The sequence below is a fragment of the Podarcis raffonei genome, chromosome 4 (assembly GCF_027172205.1).
Source record: "Podarcis raffonei isolate rPodRaf1 chromosome 4, rPodRaf1.pri, whole genome shotgun sequence".
In the NCBI taxonomy this organism is placed as follows: Eukaryota; Metazoa; Chordata; class Lepidosauria; order Squamata; family Lacertidae; genus Podarcis; species Podarcis raffonei.
This window is the reverse complement of record NC_070605.1, coordinates 104,757,824-104,784,672: the sequence shown is the minus strand read 5'-3', so window position 1 is coordinate 104,784,672 and position 26,849 is coordinate 104,757,824. Positions and strand designations below refer to the sequence as shown.

The 26,849-nt window shown below is 41.7% G+C and overlaps 1 protein-coding gene across 1 annotated transcript in view; it reads right to left on the bottom strand.

Annotated features, from left to right (window-relative positions):
• The window catches only part of DIAPH3 (diaphanous related formin 3), a 126,079-nt gene that overhangs the window by 48,340 nt on the left and 50,890 nt on the right, over window positions 1-26,849 (bottom strand). The window contains exons 24-27 of the mRNA XM_053384714.1: window positions 19,677-19,841; window positions 18,678-18,813; window positions 16,059-16,154; window positions 15,777-15,842 (exon numbers count right to left, since the gene is read on the bottom strand). Coding sequence (XP_053240689.1) covers window positions 15,777-15,842; window positions 16,059-16,154; window positions 18,678-18,813; window positions 19,677-19,841 — 463 coding nt within the window. The remainder of the gene's footprint in view (window positions 1-15,776; window positions 15,843-16,058; window positions 16,155-18,677; window positions 18,814-19,676; window positions 19,842-26,849) is intronic.

The following is a 26,849-nucleotide window of genomic DNA, read 5'->3' as shown; positions in this document are numbered from 1 at the left end:
TATTTTAATAAAGCCAAAAGAAGTGGGACTTTCTTCCTTTTTGTTCATTGCAAATAGCTCTGGGGGCTTTCATATGAGGGAGGCCCTAGGCCCGTTGCTCGTCTTTATAAACTGCTTGGATGAAGAAATTGAGGGGATATTCATCAAATTTGCAGGTAACACCAAACTAGGAGGCATAGCTAATGCCACAGAAGACAGAACTGAGATTTAAGATGACCTTAAAAGATTGGAGAACTGGGCCAAAACTAACAAAATAAATTTCAGTAGACACAAATATAAGGTTGTACACTTAGGCAGGAATAACCAGCTGCACAAATACAAGATGGGAACACTTGGCTTGCCAGTAATAAACGTGAAAAGGATCTAGGGGTTTTAGAAGACCACAAACATAACATGAGCCAATGACTGTGATGCAGTTATAGAGGTATAGAGAACCATTTTCACCTGACGCCTAAAGATATGTAATGAAAGAACTAGGCGAGCCTCCCTGAAAGCCAAGTCTTATGAGAAACAGTTCGGGGAGCTGGGTATGTTTAGCCTGGATAGGAGGAGACAGAGGAGATATGATAGCCATCTTCAAATATCTCAAGGGCTATCACATGGAAGAGGGAACAAGCTCGTTTTCTCTGGAGGCTAGGACCTGAACTAATGGCTTCAAGTTACGAGAAAGGAGATTCCAGCAAACATCAGGAAGAACTTTCTGACAGTAAGAGCTGTTCAACAGTGGAATGGACTGCCTTGGAAGGTGGTGGACTCTCCTTCCTTGGAGGTTTTCAACCAGAGGTTGGATGGCCAAGTGTCATGGATGCTTTAGTTGAGATACCTACAAGTGCAGGTGGTTGGACTAGATAACCCCTGGAGTTCCTTCCAATTCTATGATTCTATGAAAACTGAAGATGGTTCAACACTATAATGCTTCATCAATAAAGACAATACTATTTGATTTATATTAACAACATTGTTCCAGTAAAGGATGTTCTACTAAGAATATAAATATAACGCGGGTGGTGCTGTGGGTTAAACCACGGGAACCTAGGGCTTGCCGATCAGAAGATTGGCAGTTCAGGTACCGCTCTGGTGGGAAGGTAAATGGCGTTTCCGTGCGCTGCTCTGGTTCGCCAGAAGCGGCTTAGTCATGCTGGCCACCTGGAAGCTGTACGCCAGCTCCCTCGGCCAATAAAGCGAGATGAGCGCCATAACCCCAGAGTCGTCCGCGACTGGACCTAATGGTCAGGGGTCCCTTTACACTAGAAAGCATTTAGACAAAAATTATGAGGGTGCTGAAGATCAGTGAGCCTAGTCATTTTTATTTACCATATTTTTCCGTGTATAAGACAAGGGTTTTTTTCCTTTAAAAAAGGCAAAAATTAGGGGGCGTCTTATACATGGATAGTGCCAAGGGTGGACCGGCGATTGGTTGTTGCCGCAAAAATAGGGGGCATCTTATATATGAAAAAATACGGTATTTGAACTTATTTCCTACCAACCTCTGAGGCTCAATGAAGACAAATAACACATTTTAAAAAACAAAAATGGAAAAATCACCTATCTGGGCACTTAATGCATTTATACTGAACCACTCATAAAGTTTCCTAAAACTGGAGAAGTAGCAAGGGCCATAACATACATTTCACTTAATAGGGAGCCATAGCTAATCTGACCTCTTGAGTGTACTTACATAATACACTTGTTTTCAAAACAAACCTGCTTTATATTTTTAAGATGCACATCCAAAACAAGGCCTGCTATAAAGGGCTTAGCCTAGATCAGTAATGAGGAACCTGTGGCCCTCCAGGTGTTGCAACTTCAATTCCCATTCAGCCCCATCTAGCATGGCCATTGGTCAGGGATGATGGGAGCTGTAATCTAGCAAAGGTAAAGAGGTAAAGGAACCCTGGACGGTTATGTCCAGCCAAAGGCAACTATGGGATGCAGCACTCATCTCGCTTCAGGCTGAAGGAGCTGGCGTTTGTCCACAGACAGCTTCTGGGTCATGTGGCCAGCATGACTAAACTGCTTCTGGCGCAACGGGACACTGCAACAGAAACCAGAGTGCACAGAAACACTGTTTACCTTCCCGCTGCAGTGGTACCTATTTATCTATTTGCACTGGCATGCTTTTGAACTACTAGGTTGGCAGAAGCTGGGACAGAGCAACAGGAGCTCACCCTGTCGCACAGATTCAAACCACCAACCTTCTGATGGGCAAGCCCAAGAGGCTCAGTGGTTTAGACCACAGCACCACCCACATCTCTGTACCAGGGGAAGGGCCATAGCTCAGTGGTAGAGCATCTGCCTTGCACACAGAAGGTGCCTGGTTCAATCACCGGCATGTCTAGGTAGGGCTGGAAGAAAACCTTATACAAAACCCCAGAGAGCCACTGCCAGTCAATGTAGACAATGCTGTGTTACATAGACCAATGCTCTGAACTCAGTATCAGCAACTTCTTTTGCTCCTATTTATTTGGATTTTTTTATTATCACACTCGCCAGACAAAAAATGCTCCTAAAGCAGCTTTCAAATGACAAAATTAGAACAAATTTGAACATCTGGATATACATTGCATAGCTCAAAACAGAGGAATACACATTTCTAAACATAGTAAATAAGCACACAAACGTTACTAGCCTGCTGTGGGCTGGCAGACGAGAGGCGGACAACTTTATCTCTCCTGTAAAAGCCTACTGCATTTAAGAGCCAAGAAGAGCACTACTGAATTAAGAGCAAAGACCTACCTAGTCCAGCAACCTGTTTTCTCCAGGGCCAGCTAGATGTCTCCAAGCAGGACATGAGTGCAATAGCCTGTTCCTGCTGTTGCTCCCTAGCATGCTCTGGTTATAGAGGTAGATATAGAGACTTACCCTTCATAATTTTTTTCTAATACCCCTCTAAAGCCTTCCAAATTGGTGGTAAGTGAATTCCACTATTCAATTATGTGCAAATGTTAACTATTCCCATTCTGGATGTAGAGGAGGCAGCCTCTCACTTCTAGAATCCCACTTGGTTCCTATGCTGAGTGCAGAGGATTACTACATCCCTCCACTGACAACCTGCTCACTAATCTGTGTGGAATTCCATGCACTTGGTTGCATGCAATTCCTTGTTGCCAATGACTACCAGGCAAGAATTAAAATACAAGAGAGGCAAATTGATTCTATAATAGCTAAGCATAGCTACAGCATAATAACAGTGGTTTTAAACTACAGGATATCAAATTTAGATTGAAAGTGTTTGAACAACAACAGGCCACATAACGGAGACACAACACAAAAGCAGACGTTGCAACAATCCCAGTTGCCTAACACCATTATCTGTAGCAGCAACCCCCCCCCCCCAGAAGATTATGCTTTTGTGGACTACAGTCTACTCCTCAGAACCTTATAATAGCTTTCTCTGTTTTTATGGTTCTACACAACTTTTTGTTCAGAAACCCACTGGGAGAACATTTCAGCCTCCAAGGATACTCCACTGCCCACAGGAACATTGTTATTCTCTAACAAAATAATTTAAAGGGACGACTGGTGTGAAATTGTTGAATTAGAACTATTCAAGTGGATTTGTAACTGGCTGACTGACCGAACCCAAAGGGTGCTCATCAATGGTTCCTCTTCATCCTGGAGAAGAGTGACTAGTGGGGTGCCACAGGGTTCTGTCTTGGGCCCGGTCTTATTCAACATCTTTATCAACGACTTGGATGATGGACTCAAGGGCATCCTGATCAAATTTGCAGATGACACCAAACTGGGAGGGGTGGCTAACACCCCAGAGGACAGGATCACACTTCAAAACGACCTTGACAGATTAGAGAACTGGGCCAAAACAAACAAGACGAATTTTAACTGGGAGAAATGTAAAGTATTGCACTTGGGCAAAAAAAATGAGAGGCACAAATACAAGATGGGTGACACCTGGCTTGAGAGCAGTACATGTGAAAAGGATCTGGGAGTCTTGGTGGACCACAAACTAGACATGAGCCAACAGTGTGACGCAGCAGCTAAAAAAGCCAATGCAATTCTGGGCTGCATCAATAGGAGTATAGCATCTAGATCAAGGGAAGTAATAGTGCCACTGTATTCTGCTCTGGTTAGACCTAACCTGGAGTACTGTGTCCAGTTCTGGGCACCACAGTTCAAGAAGGACACTGACAAACTGGAACGTGTCCAGAGGAGGGCAACCAAAATGGTCAAAGGCCTGGAAACGATGCCTTATGAGGAACGGCTAAGGGAGCTGGGCATGTTTAGCCTGGAGAAGAGGAGGCTAAGGGGTGATATGATAGTCATGTTCAAATATATAAAAGGATGTCACATAGAGGAGGGAGAAAGGTTGTTTTCTGCTGCTCCAGAGAAGCGGACACGGAGCAATGGATCCAAACTACAAGAAGGAAGATTCCACCTAAACATTAGGAAGAACTTCCTGACAGTAAGAGCTGTTTGACAGTGGAATTTGCTGCCAAGGAGTGTGGTGGAGTCTCCTTCTTTGGAGGTCTTTAAGCAGAGGCTTGACAACCATATGTCAGGAGTGCTCTGATGGTGTTTCCTGCTTGGCAGGGGGTTGGACTCGATGGCCCTTGTGGTCTCTTTCAACTCTATGATTCTATGATTCTAAGAAGTTTTATTTATTTGTTTAGGCTTGAATTGAGACAATAGTGTCCAGTCCCAACACAAGCGTTAATTAACATATCAAACCTGGGATGACTGCACTACCACCATTTCTTCTATTGTGATTAATTTTTGTGTGTGCTTATCTTAAATTTTACACAGAATTGTCACAGACTGTACTTTTTGCATTTTATTGCCAGTTGTCCCTGTTTTCCTTTAATATACTAGGGGTTTTGTGTGAATTTTATAATTTCATACAGGCACACCTGTGAACTGAGGATAACACATCTGGTGAAGTTCCCTCAAGTCTATGAAAACGTGCACTTTAATGCAGCACAAGCTACTGTGTTGTTGTTTTTTGCAGCCACCAACAAACAGTACCACACCTCCTGAAATGGAATCTAATCAGCCTTCCAAGAAGGCACCTCACTGCCTTTGCCTCATCTTTGGCACCTCCTGTTTGCCGCATACAGCAGGGGAAAACCCACACTAGTTGACTGCAAAAGGGAAATATGTATTAACAGATTGAGGCCAGATGGCTCTCCAGCTATTTATGACACCCTACTGTGGCAGCTCCCTACACATCCAGCCCTGATGACTGAATCTCCTACAGAAGACCTAATATAGCTCTCAATGTTTGCTCACAAGATAAAACTTGTCTAGCTAAGGACTTTGGATAAGACCAAGATATATCCTTTAACAAGGAAAATGTTGAATTCTACACTACTTGTCCACAAATAGCACACTCCTTATTCACATTTTTGATACCAGACATAGGAACAAGCAACTATGTACCAATTCGCTGGTAGAACATTTTGCAAACCTAACTGATACTGCTCCACTATTGTTAATTTTCAGGTTGTTATGTTTTATGAGTATATAATCCAAATGAAGGGCAGTATCCAACTAAATAGTTCTGCTACATCAAACACTCTGGGCTGTGAAACAGAACCACCCCCCTCCCCTCCCCACCATCTGCTGTGGGTTTCCCCCAACCCTCTGAAGCAGATTTAGGGAGGGTGCAGGGGGCTTGTGGAGAGGGAATTCAAATTGCACAGTCAAAAGTGCTTGCACTAACAGTTTGGTTGGATACCACCCACAACATGTGACTGTGACAAAGAAGCTTCAGGTATCAGCTACTAGAGTAACCCCTGGTGACAGAATTTAGTGTCCCACACTTATTAGATTCCTCTGGTTAGTACAGAAAGCAAATGTAAGGTCAGTTAAAATCCTCTCATTTGATCTGCTTTGGATGTCACAATAAACCTTTGTTTATCATAATGGAAACAAGCTGCAGAAGAAACTCCCAGCATATCCATGAAATATGAAGCTTTTATGTTCGCTTTTGAATAACTACAGCTCAGTATTACAACCAAACCCTAAACTGTAGTTCATCTTAACTATGCTTTGTTGAAACTAGTCAAGTGGGGGTGGGGGGGATTAGCTTGATGAGTGGAGATATACCAGTGGTGGGCAAGACCACAGTCAAAGTAGGTGATGCAACAGATGTGACATTTAGTACCTTTGTACAGTAGGCTATATTCCAACCATGCAAAACACAGAGGTTTCTACTGCCCCTCCTCTAACCTCTCTCTCAAGGCAATCAAATGTCACATTTCAAGTCCATATGCCAGCCAGGTGAAAGCAATCAAGGAAGAGATGGAGCAGGGCTGATGAGATGTGGCCTAGGGAGGGTCCTGAGTGAAGGATAAAGAGGTCTGAAGGGCTACATTTTGTCCCGGAGACTGAGGTTGCTCACTGCTGATTTAGTCAAACACAGCAATTGTCTCTCCTTTTTTTATTTCAAAACTTAACTGCGGAATAGTCTTAAAAGTGATTTACAAATAAACATATGAACAAAATAACAAAGTAGTACATTGAAAACAAGCAATATGGTCCAGCCATTTAAGTCCTTTATGCCAGCGGTTCCAAATTAGCTAAGTATTGCAGACCCCCTGTTTTTTCCCTCTTTCCTTTTGACCAAGTTGTGCCCCAGGACCTGTTGCAAGTGACTAAAAACCGCAGGAGGGAAGAGCAGGGTTATACTTGGTTCCTGCTACCCACAGGCATCTGGCTGGCCACTGGGAGAGCAGAATGCCGAACATGATAGGCCACCAGCCTGATCCAGCAGGCTTCTCTTATGTTAAGTGTTGTCAAACTGATTGAGAACAAATGGATACTATAGAGCTGGAAGGGTTCAGAAAAGGCCAACCAGGACAATCAAGGGGATGGAGCAACTTCCCTTTGAGGAAAGGTTGACTTGGAACCTTTTAGTTTACAGAAAAGTAGAGTAAAGAGGGAAGATGACAGAGGTTTGCAAAATTGTGCATGATGTGGTTACAAAGAAGTTTTTCTCAATCTTTCATAATACTATAAGTCAGGAAGATTCAGGTCAGACAAAAAACACAGTGCACAGAACAATGGCATTTGTTCCCACAAGAAGTAATGATGGCCATCAACCTGATTAGCTTTAAAGGAGGGCAAGGCTTTTGATAGCTAATAGCCACGGTGGCTACTTTCCACCTCCCCTGTGGCAGGCAGTCTGCCTCCGAATGCCAGTTGCTTGAATCACAAGTGGGGAGACTGCTATTGCACACTCATCTCCTATATGTGGGCTTCCCATAGGCCTTTGGATGGTCACTGTGAGAACAGGATGCTAGACCTTTGGTGTGAGCCAGCAGGTTGTGCTTATGTTTAAATTCTTCTAAATAAATGATGTTGCCAATTCGGAACATATACTTATCATTTACCAGCACTTCAGGGGAAAATGTACTTACATTCTGCTTTAAATACCAGCCACAGAGTATTCTTTGAATAAAGTAGAGACCAAAAATGTGGGGTGAAATTATTAAATTAAAAACCACAAAGCACAATGGTTTATAGCCGACCAGCCAGGATGGCTAAGCTCTGCTTTCACAGTCGAAGGCAGTAATGCTTCTGAAAACCACAAGAAAAACAAGCTCTTGTGCTCGGATCCCGCTTGTGGGTTATCCACAAGCATCTGGTTGGCAACTGTGAGAACAGGATGTTGGCCTAGATGTCCCTTTGGCCTGATCCTGCAGGCCCTGCTTATGTTCTTATTTGGGCAATTACTTCTGCATAAGTGATGGTCCATTTCTGGTGTCATTTCACATTATTTGCGTAACTCAGATGTACAGGATTGGTTTTTTCAATGTGCTAACTGGCTCAACAGAAAAACCTCTGAGTACCTAACAGAAATATGTGAATGTTTTAATTAAAACTTATTTGAAATAATTTGTTATTTACCCTAATTTAGAAGATGTGTAACTAAAAATGAAAACACATGAAGAATATGTTTCCATAAGGAGGCAATCATGCTTTCCACTGGATAAAGTGAAATGGGTTAACTCAGCAGAGAATAATTGGCTGTGTCCTGTTTTCAGTCAGTGCCTAGCAAACAGAAAGCAGCTCAAGTTAAAGCAGGGTATAAGCCTGGAGACTGATTAGTTAGGAAGCTATTGCTAAAGGCAGTAAGAGCACAATCTGTCCCATGAGCTCTCTCTCGCAGCAGTTTCCTCTGCCCTGAGAGACTCCACTGGAAATCCCTTAATGCACTATGCCCTTCATTTATTTTTGCTACTGGACATTTGAGAGCATTTAAGAATGCTACTTTTTGAACAGTTGCCTGATGATGGATCACACTGAATTGAATATATATTTATTCTGCCCCTACCCTCAGAAGAAGCAGTAAAAGAGTACCACCTACAGTACAACTGTAAAAGTATACATTTCCCTTGCTATCTTAACACTTTGTCCAACAATGACCAAAAATTTTGTTCATTATTATAATACCACTTAAGTGCTGTTTATGCTAGCTGTAAATACTTAATGTGCCTAAGGCTAAGAACAAACCTGATTAAGCTAAAAACTATAAAATTAGTTTCAACTGAATGAAGTGCATGCAGTATACAGCATCATGAAAGTAAATATTACCATTATATTGTTCTCCAAACTTTAAAATTAATGCTTGTACCCTCTTCATTTATGTATATTTATGAAATGTCAGGACAGTAATAATTATTTTACCAGGCAGTATGGCAATAACAGCTAGGTAGCAGACGTCTTTAGTTTATACGATATATATCTAGCTCGTTATACATGAATTTCATAATAGCTTTTTTATGCATTCTTATTTCATTATAGAATTCATTTCATTCTGACGTGAGAAAATTTTGCTGCCCGCATTTTCAAAGCAATCTATAGCTAAACAATGGATGAATGGCACCCCCTAGTGTTAGTATTAACAAAAGAACTTTCTGGATATATAGGCAAGTTTCTCAAGACTAGGAGTCTGGAAATGAATGCTTATGAGACAGGTGGTTTTTAAACAAACTTTTGCAAAGACCTGGTCTTAAATACACTATAATATATATATTAAAAAATCACCAATGTAAATATGCTGGGAGGAAATATTGCTAACGGAAAGGCTTTCAAATATGGGCCCTCAAAATTATTAGAGAGAAATTTCTGCCACCACTCCAAGAGATTATTACTTAGCTACAAAGTTCAATCTATAATAAATGACAAAAGGTTTTGAAAACATGGCTCCACAACTCAGAAAGAAATGCTATTGTGGGGGCTTAGGCTAATGTCCATTATCAGCCCAGCAACATGCCTCTTCCTGTACTCCAGCCGAGGCTTTGTAGTAATGGTATCTGGCATCCATACTATTGAGCCACTCAACTTCGCAAGGCTAGTAGCAGAGCTCTTCTCTGAGTTGCCACCAGAAAGGTAAAAAACTCATGATTACTCTTACTGTGGAGTCTTCCCAGGATACCCTAAGTTCTACCATATCTTGTAGCAGGTGAGCTTGGTGATTGCAGCCCACTAGCTAAAACAAGTGTTGCTGCCATGGTTACTGAATCTCCAGATTCCATCAATCCACTTTTCTGTCCAAATCAGACGACTGATTCATCTACTCAGTATTGTCAGCATCAAACAGCATCGTTATCCAGGGCTTCAGACCAATCTTTCCCAGCCTTACCTGGAGATGCCAGGGATTGAACATGGGATTCTGCATGCAGAACATGGTCTCCACCAGTTATTTAGGGTCCTTCCCCTTAGCTGCACTGAAGTAGCCTCTACAGAATTCTATGTACATAATTCTGTGTATACACAATCTTAGGTAGGAATTAACGTTACAAATCACTTGCACTGGGAGAATACCAAGATCTAGCCCTTCACATAACAATTGACACCAGGAACAGGGGGCATATTCTCCATATAAGAGAATGGAAGAAAGTCACCCATACAGGGAGAAGTAACACATTGAGAAGTGCCAACACATCCATCTCTGACAATTGGTGGCTTACTTGCATAGGAGGAGTATTGTGTGATCTTTGCAAATTACACACACACACATTGCCATGTTTCCTCTCTGTTACGTTCTTTCCCCCCACCAACCTATTCTGCAGAATATTGCTACTTAAAATCAGTGTTTGAAAACTCCTGACCAGAACGTCTACATAGCTTAGGTAAGCAATTTAGTGGAGAATGCCTGACAACAATCTTCTATAACTGGTTTAACGAAGTTCTGAAAATCATTAGTCAGAGTCTAGACGGAAAGGGTCACTGTTGGTAGGGAATGAGATCAGTGACAGATGCAATGTCTAGAATTGCTTTTTAAAAACAATTTTCATAAGACTTCTCTTTACTGACTATCTGAAAATTTCAGTTCAGGTGCCATTAAAAATACTTACAAAGACAGTTTAAACAATATTAAGTTGTGACATAGGTGCATTAGACATTTTCTCCCTTTTTCACAAAGTTGATTTACCTGATCCCATTTTACAGTCTGATCAGCTTCTGCTGTCCTTCAAAACTGTTTCTAAAACTAGATTGACATCGAAAGGTTGCATATTTAAAGGCATGCCATAACTTATCCATCCCTCTTTCAGGGATCAACCAACTGCAACAGTACAGTGGTGCCCCGCAAGACAAATGCCTCGTAAGACGAAAAACTCGCTAGACGAAAGAGTTTTTCGTTTTTTGAGGTGCTTCGCAAGACAAATTTCCCTATGGGCTTGCTTCACAAGACGAAAACGTCTTGCAAGTTTGTTTCCTTTTTCGTAAAACCGTTAATACCCAGGGTGCATTGCTTGAAGAGGTGTAGTTGCGACTTGAACTTCGAGGAGCAACACATAGCACGCGGTGTGGTAGCCTTTTTTGAGGTTTTTGAGGACTTTGCTGATTTTTGAAGCTTTTCCAAAACTTCTTTTGCATCCATTTGGTAAGTTAAACTTTTAAAACTTTTTTGGGGTTTTTTGGATTTTGGGTTGGGGTGTTTGGAATTCAAGGACTTGGTGTTGGGGATAGGTTTGCAAGAATCTGGGAGCTTGTGTGGTTTTTTTCTGCATTTTTATGATTTTTTGTGACCATTGGGCCATGTGGTTTTTTTTTAAAAAAATCTGGGTTTGAATTTCTGTGTGGTGGCTGGCTGGGGGAACAGTTGAGGAGGGGTTTGCAAGAATCTGGGAGCTTGTGTGGGGTTTTTTTTTGAATTTTTATGATTTTTTGTGACCATTGGGCCATGTTGTTGTTGTTTTTTAAAAAAAATTCTGGATTTGAATTTCTGTGTGGTGGGTGGCTGGGGGAACAGTTGAGGAGGGGTTTGCAAGAATATGGTAGCTTGTGTGGGTTTTTTTTAATTTTTATGATTTTCTGTGACCATTGGGCCATGTGGTTTTTTTAAAAAAAAATTCTGGGTTTGAATTTCTGTGTGGTGGCTGGCTGGGGGAACATTTGGGGAGGGGTTTGCAAGAATCTGGGAGCTTGTTGTGTGGAGTTTTTTTTAATTTTTATGATTTTCTGTGACCATTGGGCCACTCTGCTGTTGTTTTAAAAAAATTCTGGATTTGAATTTCTGTGTGGTGGCTGGCTGGGGGAACAGTTGAGGAGGGGTTTGCAACAGTTGGGGAGGGGCTGGGGGAACAGTTGGGGAGGGGTTTGCAACAGTTGGGGAGGGGTTTGCAATTTCTGTGTGGTGGGTGGGTGGCTGGGGGAACAGTTGAGGTTTTTGAAGACTTTGGTGATTTTTAAAGCTTTTCCAAAACTTCTTTTGCAGCCATTTGAGGATTTTGAAGACTTTGGTGATTTGCAGCCATTTCGTAAGTTAAACTTTTAAAACTTTTTTGGGGGTTTTTGGATTTTGGGTTGGGGTGTTTGGAATTCAAGGACTTGGTTCTGGGTTTGATTTTCTGTGTGGTGGGTGGCTGGGTGCTTTTGAATTTTTTGGAAGTGGAGCACTGATTTTTATTTTTCTGAGTTTACGAAGGTAGGAGCTGTGCTGCCATGGGACCCAAGAAGACTGCTGCTGCAGAGGCCGGCGAGAGGAAGAAGGAGAAGGTGACGCTGGAAATGAAGAAGGAGATCATCCGGAAGCACGACGGTGGAATGCGTGTGACAGACCTCGCTAGGGAGTACGGCAGGAATCCATCGACCATCGGGACCATCCTGAAGATGAGGGAGAAGATCCTGGCGACTGATGCAGCCAAGGGAGTCACCAAGATCATGAAGAACCGCCCAGCTGTTCTGGAGGAGGTCGAAAAGTTGCTGCTCATCTGGTTAGAAGAGAAGCAGCGTGCAGGGGACACAGTGACTGAGGCCGTCATTTTTGAGAAGGCCAAGGCCTTGCACACAGACCTCGTCCGGGAACAGCCAGGAACCTCAGGCGAGCCAGAAGTCTTCAAGGCAAGCAGAGGTTGGTTTGACCGGTCCAAGACAAGATCTGGAATCCACAGAGTGGTCAGGCATGGAGAGGCTGCCAGTTCTGATGTTCCTGCGGCTGAAGACTTTGCAGCGGAGTTCCTGGAGGTTGTGAAGACGGAGGGCTACGTTCCACAGCAGGTCTTCAACTGCGACGAGACCGGGCTGTTTTGGAAGAGGATGCCCAAAAGGACTTTCATCACACAGGAGGAGGCCAAGTTGCCTGGCCACAAGCCCATGAAGGACTGTCTGACCCTGCTCTTCTGTGCCAATGCAAGCGGCAACCTGAAGATCAAGCCCCTGCTGGTGTACCACTCGGAGAACCCACGGGCCTTCAAGAAACACAAGGTCGACAAGGAGCAGCTGAGTGTCATGTGGCGATCCAACAGCAAGGCTTGGGTCACACGTGTGCTGTTTGTGGACTGGGTCAATCTTGCTTTTGGCCCTGCTGTCAAACAGTACCTGCTGGACAACGACCTGCCGCTGAAGGCTTTGCTTCTGATGGACAATGCTCCTGCTCATCCTAAAGGCCTTGTTGGAGGAGTTCAGCTTCATCAGCATCATGTTCCTGCTGCCTAACACCACGCCACTGCTCCAGGCGATGGATCAGCAGGTCATCGCCAATTTCAAAAAACTCTACACCAAGGAGCTTTTCAGGCGATGCTTCGAGGTGACTGATTGCACCACCATCACCCTGCGGGAATTCTGGAAGGACCACTTCGACATCGTCATTGCGCTTGGCGCAGCCTGTGGCCGGACTGTGTGGCACCAAGTGACTCTGATGCACCAGAGTCAACAGTGGTGCAGGACATTATTGCCTTGGGGAGGACCATGGGCCTGGAGGTCACAGAGGAGGACGTCAGCGAGCTGGTGGAGGAGCACGACCACGAGCTGACCACCCAGGAGCTGGTCGAACTGCAGGCAGAGGCTGCGCAGGAGGAGGCCTCGCTGGAAGAGGAGGAAGCAACTGAGGAACGGCTGTCCTCCAAAGAACTGAGAGACATTTGCCAGAAGTGGAAGTATGTGCAGGCTTTTGCACAGCGGCACCACCCTAACAAGCACGTGATACATGACCTTGTGAACACTTTTGATACGACGGTCATGTCACCTTTCAGGGAGGTGCTGAAAAGGCGGATGAAGCAGCAGACCATGGACAGGTTCTTCAGCAAGAAGCAAAGAGTGGAAGAGGAACCTTCTTCGAGTGGTCCCCCAGAGTCTTAGAAAATGTACGGTACACTTTGTTGATTTTTAAATGTTTTTCTGTCATGTTTAGAAACTTAATTTATTGTTCCTTCAATTTTTGAACTGCTCTTTACAGTATGTGTGACTTTAAAGAGCAGTTAATAAACTCTTGTTGTACCAAATTTGGCTTTGTTTGGACTTTTTTTGACCATAGGAACGCATTAATTGAATTTCAATGCATTCCTATGGGATTTCGTGCTTCGCAAGACGAAAAATTCGGTAGACGAAAAAACTCGCAGAACGAATTAATTTTGTCTTGCGAGGCACCACTGTAAATTAAGAATCTTCCAACAAGAGAAAGTTGATCAGCGGTAGGGTTGGGACCAATAAAAACAAGTGCTGAACCACACAACATACTATTATGGAATTCACTGCTACAGGGTGCAGCAATGGCCATAACCAGGCATGTTCAAAGTTCGTTTCAGGGGCCTAATCCAGCCCGCTGGTCAGTTTATTCTGGCCCCCACAGTAGTATATTTCCTGGGGTAAAAAGAACCCCAACAACTTCAATCCTAAAAAAGGTTAACAACTTTGGTTGGCCCTTTGGTCGGTTCTCACGGCCCTTCACTTCATCAAATCTGGCCCTCTTTGAAAAAAGTTTGGACGCCACATAAACTACCAAGCAATGCCCATAGTAGCTAAACAGAACCTCTATACGTATAGAAGCAGTATACCTCTAAAGACTAGATGCTGGGACAGACAGAAGAAGGCCATCACACCTTACTTGTGAGCAATCTGGCTGACTGCTGCTGAAAGCAGATGCTGCATTAGATGCATTTTAGACTGAGCCAGCAAGGTAACCCATATGTTCTAGTAGGGTTTTGTATTTCCAGAATCATAAAAAAGGAAGATGAATCAGCTTGCCTTTGAAATGGTTTTTAGCAGCAGTAGCAAATAATCAGCTTTAACCTCACAACAGGGAGATTTTCATAACAAAAAACAAACCATGTATTGCTTCTACAAAGATCACTCCAAGTAAAATAGCTTACACATACAGTGGTACCTTGGGTTACAGACACTTCAGGTTACAAACTCCGCTAACCCAGAAATAGTACCTCGGGTTAAGAACTTTGCTTCAGGATGAGAACAGAAATCGTGCTCCGGCAGCAGCAGGAGGCCCCATTAGCTAAACTGGTACCTCAGGTTAAGAACAGTTTCAGGTTAAGAACGGACCTCCAGAATGAATTAAGTTCTTAACCCAAGGGACCATTGGAGGTCCGTTCTTAACCTGAAACTGTTCTTAACCTGAAGCACCACTTTAGCTAATGGGGCCTCCTGCTGTCGCTGCACTGCCACAGCACGATTTCTGTTCTCATCCTGAAGCAAAGTTCTTAACCCAAGGTACTATTTCTGGGTTAGCGGAGTCTGTAACCTGAAGCGTCTGTAACCCAAGGTACCACTGTATAATGAAATGTATTTCACTGCATTTTTTCTCATGGAATTCAAGACAGTGTACACAGGACTTCTATGCAGTCTCACAGTCCTGACCAGTTCTAAACCTGCTTCACTTCAGCAAGGTTCCTGTATCACATGCCTTCGGACCACAGGGAACAGGGAATGCATCATATTCTAAAACTATAAAATGGCTAGCTATATTCCCCCCATGATTTTTGTGCATATATTAAGTAAGCATTACTTAATAAAAGAAATTACTTAATAAAATAAGGTAAAGAAAATATTCTTTTCCTTTGTAGGTGAAATAAACAGATAAAATCCTCTGCTTAAATTCACAAACTTGAATATTTAATATTATTATTTTTTGCCCAACATGTGAAATACATTCTTCATAATATGAAATACAGTCTTTCCTGAATCATACTCAGATCCTTAACAATGATATTTTATAAACCACTGAGTTAATAAATAAAAAACCTTTTCTTTTTTAATGCTATTTTACAATAAAGTAATACTTGACCTATTTTATAAATAAGACAATATATTAAAATTCAAGAGCTAAAGACATACTTTACTAGTATTTTGAATTATGTTATTTGGCATCAACAACTCTTCAGATTTTAGACAAAGTAAAAATGCAAGTCAGATATGTAAAGATAAGAAGAAAACTTCTAAGAATGTAGACACTAAGTGACTTCCATTTGGCAAGCCAATCCCAGTGGCTTATTCCAGATATGACCGTAAACAAGGAATATAACAGACCCTTATGGAAATCAATAGGAATCAACAGTAAAAACATATGATTTATGAATTACCATGGTTACAAGCTTTCAGAACAGGTCTTTCAGAGGTTGGGCTGAAATTCTGTGGCACATCTGTATCTAAAGGAAAAAGAAGGAAAAAAAACAAGTATGTTTAATATTTACACAAAAGTATATTTCCAAAAGGTAGTTTCCTGGAAGCAAAGGTGTACTCTGAAAACTTTACAAATTATCATTTAATGTTGTTACTATAAGTAGTTCTCCACCAACTGATGCATTCTGTAGTAAATAGTCCTGTGCCCTAAATCTATAAAAGAGGGGGGGGGGAGTATTCACCTTTAGCCCTTGTTGTGCGTTTTCTTCTGTCTCGAAAAGCAGCACCTGACTGCAAGGCCTCCAGTAGGCTATCCATCACACCTGTCTCATCACCCTCTGTAAAAAGAGATGGAGGGAATTCCTTCAGCTTTCATGGTTACCATAGCAATGCCAAAGGATTTACAGGGCTGGAGAAGAAACCGTAGCAATAAAAAGCTGGCAATTCCAAATTCAGACAAGCCTTTAATTTACTCATTAATCAGATCTCCAAGAAGTCAGCCCTGTTAGTGTTCATATTGTGTCCACTAATGCAGACCAAAGTTCATTTGATTCACCTCACACCACTGCGTCCTAAAATGAAATAGAGCAGTAACTTTAAATATAATGCAACATCATTCATATGCTTCTAATATCTCTGAAACCTGAATGAAGCCACATCATAAAGCCATGTGGGTTTGCAGAAGCAGGTTACTTTGTAGGACATCATCTTCCAAGATGAAAATGAATATTTGCATACAGTATATTAGATGTTCAGATTCTGATTCCCTAAATGGATCATTTATGGATTTGTGAATGTCCACTCATGAAAATAGACTTTCATTTACTAAATACTTCGATCCTCAGTATTTTTTTAACCATTTAACGCTGCATTTAAAAAAGCAGAATTCATTCAAAGTATAGTTTGATCTGAAACTATGCACACGTGTGTGTGTGTGTGTGTGTGTTTAAACACACATATGCAGAGACACAGACCAGAGATAGCTGGTACAAAGTAGTCATACCAACTTTAGTAATGCCTACTCTCACTGGCTGCACCCTCCATGGCTTGCAGCCTTTGGGAGGACTGTCCATAAGCCAGTACTACGTCTGAGCCAACACACTTTAGTTTCTCTGCTATAGGGTCTTATACAGCTACGTACAATTTCAAAAGAGCTACTTAAAGCAGATATGCACATATACTTCCCATTCAACAATAATTTTGCAGTTGTTTGTTTCAAAAAAATGTAATTCAAGTTACGTCAAGTAATCTGCACAAAATTGTTTTCGATTTCTCAGACAGAATATATGCAACGGGCACCACAATTTAAGAAGGATATTGACAAGCTGAAATGTGCATAGAGGAGGGCAACCAAGATAACAAAGGTTCTGGAAAGCAAGTCTTATGAGGAACAGTTGAGGGATTTTGGTATATTTAGCCTAGATTAGAGGCTGAGAGTAAATATAATAGCCATCTTCAAACATCTGAAGGGCTGTCACATGGAAGATGTAGCAAGCTTGTTTATTTCTGCTCTGGAGGGTAGGACTCGAATCAATGGCTTCAAGTTACAAGAAAGGAGATTCTGACTAAACATCAGAAAGAACATTCTGACAGTAAGGGCTGTTTGACAGTGGAACAGACTCCTACAAGAGGTGGTAGACTCTCTTTCCTTGGGGGGGGGGTTTAAGCAGAAGTTGGATGGCCATCTGTCATGGATGCTTTAGCTGAGGTTCCTGCGTTGCAGGGGGTGGACTAGATGACCCTCGGGGTCCCTTCCAAGGTCCCTTCCCTTCCTTGGGGTCCCTTCTATGATTTTATGAGCCCCAGGTGAGCTGGGATGCAGAATTGCAAACTGCCTTAAATGTTTTGATCAAAGGACAATCTGTAGGCAATAAGTTACCATTTTTACTGCTAACTTTCAAGTAATATTCTTCTCCTACTGAAATGAAACCGATATGCTTGCTGAGCCAGCTGACAAACTGAGCTAATGCCAAACCCCCTTTTAACAATTTAGGCATATGCTGATTGTACTGCTGCATAGCTCTGAACATCATAAGTAGTTTTTTTCCTATGCTAAGAAAATTGTATAAGCAGAAAAAAAGATGAAGAAATCAAGATTAAAAATGATAGTTTTTAGGACAATCTACATTATGAACTGAACACCATGTCCCCAGTAAACTCTCCTCCAGCTCAGAAAGTGAATGGGATTTTCAGCATGGACAGATTAGTTTAGGGCAGTCTTTTTCATCCTCGAGTCCCCAGATGTAGTTCTCAATCCATTCCTAACCAGCCAGGTCAGGGATGATGGGAGTTGTAGTTAAGACCACATGGGGACCCAAGGTCAAGAAAGGCTGGCCTAGGATAGGATATAGTTGCAGCATTTTCCAATTTCAGGTCCACTTAAAATTTGGGAGGTACCTACCCACTACTTCTACATGTTGTGGGAGGTGTGCCGTGCAAAGCTGGAAAGTAGGAGCATGCAGCACCTTGAATCAAGGACAGAGTGCTGGCATGGGTGAGCTGGCAAGGGTGAGCAAGGAACTTACCTTACTTAGCCCCCTAATGACATAGCCAGAGCCAAGAGGCAAACATCAGCACAACCAGAGGTAAGGCAAGAGGGGCCAGAGCATGGGCAAAGTGCACCACATTTCCCGAGCACCTTAATGTTAGCTTGAGGGCAAGAAAAATGTGGAAAGCAAAGAAAGTGTGGCATTAACAGGAAATAATAGGAATTTAATTCTCCACACAAGCAAAACATTGCCCTGAAATGATTAGTCAGATTTAAGCACATTTCTGAAGTGAAACAACCAGTTCTGCTTTTAGAAGTCATCGAGCTAGTAACACAAGCAATATTACAAGAACAAGGTTCCTGTCCACATTACCTGTTTTCATTTCCAACAAACACTTTTTCTTTCTTTGTCTTTCTATTTTTTCCCTTTCTGCTTTTTCTTTAGCAATTCTAGCACGTCTCTGCTTTTCTTCTGCTTCTTTTCTTCTCATATTCTCCTTTGCAGCTTGCTAGCAAAATATATTAAATTTCACCAGCATAAACAATTATAACTTAGAAAAATGTATACATGCCTATTTAAAATCATTTCTATGCTGCTTTTCATTTGAAAATAAATCCTAAAGCAGTTTACAACAATAAAACACCACCACAGCAGTAGAATCAGTTATAGTACTAGGGTTGTTTTAAAAAGCTGGCATCTCTTGCCTTTCCTACCCCACTTTCACTCCTTCAACCTATTGCTTCTTCCTCTTGCACACACCCAAGTCAGCCCAGCTAGTCCTCCCTGCTTTTATTGTTATGTTTTGTTTAGGGGGGAGGGGTGGCAGGGAAGGGTTGCCCCATTCTATTTATTTATGACAAATATTTTTTGTATTTGTGCATACCTTGGGAAACCCCAAGCATGCAGAGACCTGCCTCTTGTACTGATATGAGAGATCATACCATTATGGCTATGTAAGAATCAGGATCAGCACTCTCCCCTGAACACCTGAAGTAAGGGGCAGCGACAGAGTTATATACCTAGACTAGTAGCTGCTGTTTCAAATGTATCTGGTTCTCATGTAACTTGGGGTAAAATGGTCCACCATGCTTGCATATTAGGTTGCTGCTACCAACAAAATATATACTCATCTTTCTAGTCAGCCTTCCCCAACCTTCAGTCCACCAGATGATGTTGGACTGTTAACTTCCAACATGTCTGACCACTGGCCATGCTGAGATTGTGGTCCAACAATATATGGAGACACAAGGTTGTGGCTGGCTGTTCTTAGTGATGTAAAGTGATGTAAAGAATAGCTGAACCTGTGAAGCAAAAGCATATTCATCTATACTACTTCTGCAGAGTCTAGAATTAGATTGTCATAAGATTTACCATAAACATTGTCCTAAAATTGTTCAAGTCAGTTAGAAATTCTTCCACTGAAACTTTCTTCCAATCGACGGCATAAAATTCCATTACATTCCGATAGAGTGTTTCCATACTGTTATGCATCCTCGAAAGTTTCTGGAACTGTTCCCGTGCTTGAATTACAAAGGTGTATTAAGTTTGTTAAGGTTACAAAACTGATTGTCAAATGACTTCCATATTGAGGTGCACCTGTCTCCATTCTCACTAACTTTCAGGAAGAATTTGAAAACATTCCCATTTACTCATGTGTTTGGTAGCTGAAGAATATTGTTCCTGGCAACTCCAAGATCACTTGATGGAAGAGAGTACGTTTTTAGAAAGTTTTAGTGTTTTACAATTATTTTGCTTTGTTTGCCAGTCTGGGCTTCTTCAGGAGGAGGGGCGGGATACAAATTCAATCAATCAATCAATCAATCAATCAATCAAAATAAACAAACAGAGAATACTAAGTTTCCAGGAAAGAGGAAATAGCAAGTTATCAGCAGTAACGACACCTCTCCAATAGCATGTAGTTCTTCTAATAGTCAGCATTTTTCGATTTTTCCTTTCTATTCTTCCTACATTTTTCATACCTCAAAGATTAATTGCCTCTGCACAACCCAAGTCCCACTTAGATAACAAACTAGTGGGAATATCTTGCTTTAACTAACTGCATGTAAGCTGCTCTGGGAGGCTGTTCCCCCCACCTCGAAGAGCAGGGAGCAAATACTCTAAATAAGAGATTTCTTCTTGGGCACCAATACAACACAAACTAAACACTGCAAAAATACATAGATTAGTTACTCAAAGCGCTAGTCCTCTGAAACATTCAAACAAGTGAACTTCTTTGGTAACAAACTTACTGATCCTTCTCAAAATCAATGAGAATTACTGTTCTCTAACTAATATTTTATTAATGCTCAAAAATAAATGTTTGGCAGTAATTTTAATAAAGAAAAGTATTGAGAAACAGTTCAGCACTTTAATATTCTAATTAAACTTTCACTTCTGTTCACTTACATAATTGTTCATTTCCATGCCTCTGCAACTTTTTTTTTGTTTAAAATACACAACATTGCCAACATTTTCTTAAACATATCTATATTTTTCACAATTAGTAATCATCACTTTTTCTTTTATCTAGTATACCACAATGTTACAGATCTCCTTGCAACACTCTCAAGCTGATACTTTATTTTTTCTTCATAGTATTCCTCTACACATGTCATTTTGTGATTTTTTTGGCTGAATTTCTGATAATCTTTAAAGCCTCTTAATACTTAAACAAACCATGCTAGTAAATGCACAATGAAAATCAAACATGAAAAGGTGCTTCTTACAACTGAACCAATATTCCTAAACTTCTCGCCTCCTGTGTTTCTAGAGTCTCAGTTCTTATTATTTTGCTAAGCATAATAGGAAGTCGTCATTCAGATGGCATTTTCACTATGTGCCTATATCAAGTTGGTTCCACTGGCAATTTAATTTTACATCAACAGATCATCATACATAGCCAATACTATCATCTAACAGAGAACAATTTATATAAATCCCTTTAACGATCAGCACACTATTAAAACGTATTACTATTATTAATCAGGCAAAATTTAGCAGGGTACTAAATGCTTTATTTCCAAAACTGTCATTTTCTTGATAAAATGAGACACTATTTTCCTGCTATTCTGAAAAAGTACAGAAGTACAAAATACCATTTAGTTCATAAAATTATTTTTATAGATTTGTCGTCTCTTGCAATATATATTTAAATGGCTTTCTAAAGTGACCAAGCGGTGCAAGAAAAAACTGACAAAAGTATTTTATCAATTTGTTTTTGTAGATAAGAGCTCTAGAGCTTATCGTGTATTTTGATAATGGTGTGCCTGTATTATAATCAAATAGAAATGTGAGCTTCTCAAAACTGTTCAAGGACCCAATTTTCATTTAACTTGTTTGCACATCTATACCTATCAAGTAATTTAAATTAGTTTCATCATAATGTTTGCATAAATGGTTTTAATGTTCTATGCTTTATTTCTCTGGAATTCCTATCTACAGCAAAAAAAAGCGGGGGTGGGGATTTAATTGCATGTAAAGTAGTGTACACAACTGCAATGGACAGCTAACTAGAATAATCCAGTAAGGAAGTCTTTTATATAATTATAGATTCTATCAATAATAGAACCCACTGACTGTGCACATATCAGACTTCTAAAAGAAATATGAATGCTAATCAATTCATTAGCCGGCTCCAGGTTATGATATTTAGTGACAGGATGTAATAGCCAAGTTGCCTACAGAGCGTAATTGTATGGCAAGTGAGAAATTAGTTTTCACAAAGCCCCATCCTTCCTGTCTCAGCTTTCCCACCGACTGCTTTTTACGAGCTGTGTGCCTTTCAAAAGACATCAGCATCATTCAACTTCCCCTGTCATAACAATAAGAGCTCAGACAGGCCCCAACTTCTTCACGCTGTGCAGGTTCATCTAACCTTTACATCAAGTCTCCTTTGGTTTGTAATTTATCGTAACTCCAGCTTTCCTGGAAGTGAGTGTCTTTAATTAGAAAGCTCACAGCCATTACCAGAAACCACATGTAACTCCACTGTTCCTCAATTATTCCCTGCCTATAGGGAGTGTTAGCAGAAGAGAGCTAACTATTGCATCTTAACAGTGTTTAAAGATCAAACCATCTGTTTAAGTGTCACATGTGAATTTGGTTGAAATGGTGAGGTATTTCTGTGAAGTTTCAGATAATACACTCTCTTATAAATAAGAGTAACCTGTGTGTAAACCTGTAGGTAGGGTTTATGAATACATTTTCATGTTCAGTGCTGTCCTTCAGGCAAGCAATGTATATGCTAGAATGCTTTCAAGGTGGCAGTTAAGATAGCAAAGACAAAATTAAAATTACCATGTGCATGCATAGTCATGCTTACATGCGAAAGCACAGAAAATTGCTAACCATTCTGAGACCTTCAAATCCTTATCATTCAGATGATCAACTGCTGATTCTGGACAATCATAGGCTAGAAGGCAGAAATACCTATAGAAATACCCAGGAGGGCTTTAAACTGACTAATGTGGGGGAGGGAGACAGTGCTCCTGAAGGTAGGAGTCTATCAATTGATGAAGATGATCATCCAAATGTCATAGACCAAATGGAGCAAACAGCACGCAGACCTAGTGGTGGGAGGAAAAAATCCTTAAATAAGAGACACGGGGGAATTATTAATGGACTTCAATGTCTGTACACTAATGCGCAAAGCATGGGAAATAAACAAGATGAGCTTGAGCTCTTGGTACAGCAAACTAAATATGACATAATAGACATCACTGAAACCTGGTGGGATAAGTCCCACGATTGGAATGTAATAATGGAGGGATACAATCTATTTCAGAGAAACAGACCAGACAAGAAAGGAGGAGGAGTGGCGTTATATGTCAGGGATGTGTATACCTGTGAAGAGATCCAAGATTTAGAACCTCAAAGCCAAAGTGAGAGCATTTGGGTCAAAATTAAGGGAGAGAAGAATAACAGTGACCTCATTGTGGGAGTTTACTATAGATCCCCAAGCCAAACGGAGGACATAGATGATGCCTTCCTGAAACAGATGGCCAAGCATGCAAAAAGAAGGGAGATAGTAGTAACGGGGGACTTCAATTACCCGGATATTTGTTGAATGTCAAACTCAGCCAAGAGCATAAGGTCAAACAGATTCCTCACTGGCCTTGCAGACAACTTCATTGTCCAGAAAGTGGGAGAAGCAACAAGAGGAACAGCCATTTTAGATCTGGTCCTAACCAATGTTGATGACCTCATTAGTGGGGTAGAAGTGGAAGGATCATTAGGCGCGAGTGATCATGCTCTTCTGAAGTTTACTATACAGCGGAAAGGAGCAGCCAAGCATACTAGGACTCAATTTCTTGACTTTAAGAAAGCCGACTTCATAAAACTTAGGGAAGTGCTGGGTGAGATCCCATGGACAGCAATACTAAAAGGAAAGGGAGTTCATGATGGCTGGGAGTTTGTTAAGAGGGAGATAGTAAAAGCACAACTTCAGGCAATACCAATGAGACGGAAACATGGAAGGTGCCTAAAGAAGCCAGGGTGGCTATCTAAAGAACTTTTAATTGAGTTAAGATTAAAAAAGGATGTGTACAAAAAACGGAAAAGGGGGGAAACCACCAAAGAGGAATTCAAACAAATAGCCAGCACGTGTAGACACAAAGTCAGAAAAGCTAAAGCACAGAATGAACTCAGGCTTGCTAGAGAGGTTAAAAGCAACAAAAAAGGCTTTTATGGGTATGTTCGTAGCAAAAGGAAGAACAAAGAAACAGTGGGGTCACTCAGAGGAGAAGATGGTGAAATGCAAACAGGGGACACAGAAAGGGCTGAACTCCTCAATGCCTTCTTTGCCTCAGTCTTCTCCGATAAAGAAAACAATGCCCGACCTGAAGAATTTGGAGCAAATGATTCAGCAGAGGAAACACAGCCCAGAATAACTAAGGAGATAGTACAAGAATACTTGGCTAGTCTAGATGTATTCAAGTCTCCAGGGCCAGATGAACTGCATCCAAGAGTATTAAAAGAACTGGCAGATGTGATCTCAGAACCACTGGCAGTCATCTTTGAGAATTCCTGGAGAACAGGTGAAGTCCCGGCAGACTGGAGAAGGGCAAATGTTGTCCCTATTTTCAAAAAGGGGGAAAGAGAGGACCCAAATAATTACCGCCCAGTCAGTCTGACATCAATACCAGGGAAGATTCTGGAGAGATCATTAAGCAAACAGTCTGTGAGCAACTAGAAAGGAGTGCTGTGATCACCAATAGTCAGCATGGATTTCTGAAAAATAAGTCATGTCAGACTAACCTGATCTCGTTTTTTGACAGAATTACAAGCCTGGTAGATGAAGGGAACGCAGTGGATGTAGCCTACCTTGATTTCAGCAAGGCATTTGACAAGGTGCCCCATGATATTCTTGTAAAGAAGCTGGTAAAATGTGGTCTTGACTATGCTACCACTCAGTGGATTTGTAACTGGCTGACTGACCGAACCCAAAGGGTGCTCATCAATGGTTCCTCTTCATCCTGGAGAAGAGTGACTAGCGGGGTGCCACAGGGTTCTGTCTTGGGCCCGGTCTTATTCAACATCTTTATCAACGACTTGGATGATGGACTCAAGGGCATCCTGATCAAATTTGCAGATGACACCAAACTGGGAGGGGTGGCTAACACCCCAGAGGACAGGATCACACTTCAAAACGACCTTGACAGATTAGAGAACTGGGCCAAAACAAACAAGATGAATTTTAACAGGGAGAAATGTAAAGTATTGCACTTGGGCAAAAAAATGAGAGGCACAAATACAAGATGGGTGACACCTGGCTTGAGAGCACTACATGTGAAAAGGATCTAGGAGTCTTGGTTGACCACAAACTTGACATGAGCCAACAGTGTGACGCGGCAGCTAAAAAAGCCAATGCAATTCTGGGCTGCATCAATAGGAGTATAGCATCTAGATCAAGGGAAGTAATAGTGCCACTGTATTCTGCTCTGGTCAGACCTCACCTGGAGTACTGTGTCCAGTTCTGGGCACCACAGTTCAAGAAGGACACTGACAAACTGGAACGTGTCCAGAGGAGGGCAACCAAAATGGTCAAAGGCCTGGAAACGATGCCTTATGAGGAACGGCTAAGGGAGCTGGGCATGTTTAGCCTGGAGAAGAGGAGGTTAAGGGGTGATATGATAGCCATGTTCAAATATATAAAAGGATGTCACAGAGGAGGGAGAAAGGTTGTTTTCTGCTGCTCCAGAGAAGCGGACACGGAGCAATGGATCCAAACTACAAGAAGGAAGATTCCACCTAAACATTAGGAAGAACTTCCTGACAGTAAGAGCTGTTCGACAGTGGAATTTGCTGCCAAGGAGTGTGGTGGAGTCTCCTCCTTTGGAGGTCTTTAAGCAGAGGCTTGACAACCATATGTCAGGAGTGCTCTGATGGTGTTTCCTGCTTGGCAGGGGGTTGGACTCGATGGCCCTTGTGGTCTCTTCCAACTCTATGATCCTATGATTCTAAGTGTCATTACACCTTGGTGACTGTGCCAGTAGAAATTGTATCGCTCAGTATGGTGCAAGAGACTTTCAGGCAGGACTGTTTTAAAATGGAATGCATTTATATCCATTCAGTGGATGTGAAGGTGTGATCCCTGCTGCCTTGAAAGAGGCAGTAGTGCGGCTGCTCCTAAAAAATCCGCAGCTCTGGACCCCTTAGACTGGAACAACTATTCACCAGTTGAATATACCCACTTTGGGGGGAGGTGGTGGAGACGGCTGTGGTGTGGCAGCTGAATGTATTCTTGGATGACACAAATTATTTAGATTCATTCCAATCTGGGTTCAGGCCTGGACATGCAACTGTGTGGGCCATTGCTTGGATACAGTAGTGAGAAAGATGACTGAAAACAATCTGGGCTTGAATCCGGGCATGATAGAGACACTATGGACAAGTGGTTTCCATGTCCGAGAAATTGGTCAGTTGCCTATCCTGGATGGGGTTACACTAAGCAGGTTTGCATTCTGGGGGTGCTTCTGGATCCAGCTGTGTCAATGGGGGCTTAGTTGCTCAGAGGCTAGAAGTGTCTTTTATCAACTACAATTGATTTGACAGCTATGAGCATTTCTAGACAGGAAAAGCTTGGTCAGAGTACTTCACACTCTGGTTACTTCAAGACTAGATTACTGCAATGCGCTTTTATGTCGGGCTTCCCTTGTGCTTGATCTGAAAACTGCAGTCAGTGCAGATTGTTGCAGCACAATTGCTGACAGGAATAAGGCATTGTCAGCATATAATACGTGCTTTTAAGTGATTTGCACTAGTTACAGATTTGCTACCAGGCCAAGTTCAAGGTGTTACAATTAGTATATAAAGCCCTTGGGACTGGTTCACCTCAGAGACACTTTACCCCACATGCACCCATTTGATTGCTTCAATTTGCAGAAGTAGCGCTGTTGAAGGTGCCACATAATACCTGTTCCACATTTATCAGAAATCAATATTTTATTGTGGCAGCACCTATACTTTGGAACTTGTTGCCTATTGATATGGAACAGGTGCCCCCACTGTACACTTTTCGGCATGTGCTAAAATATTTTTGTTTAG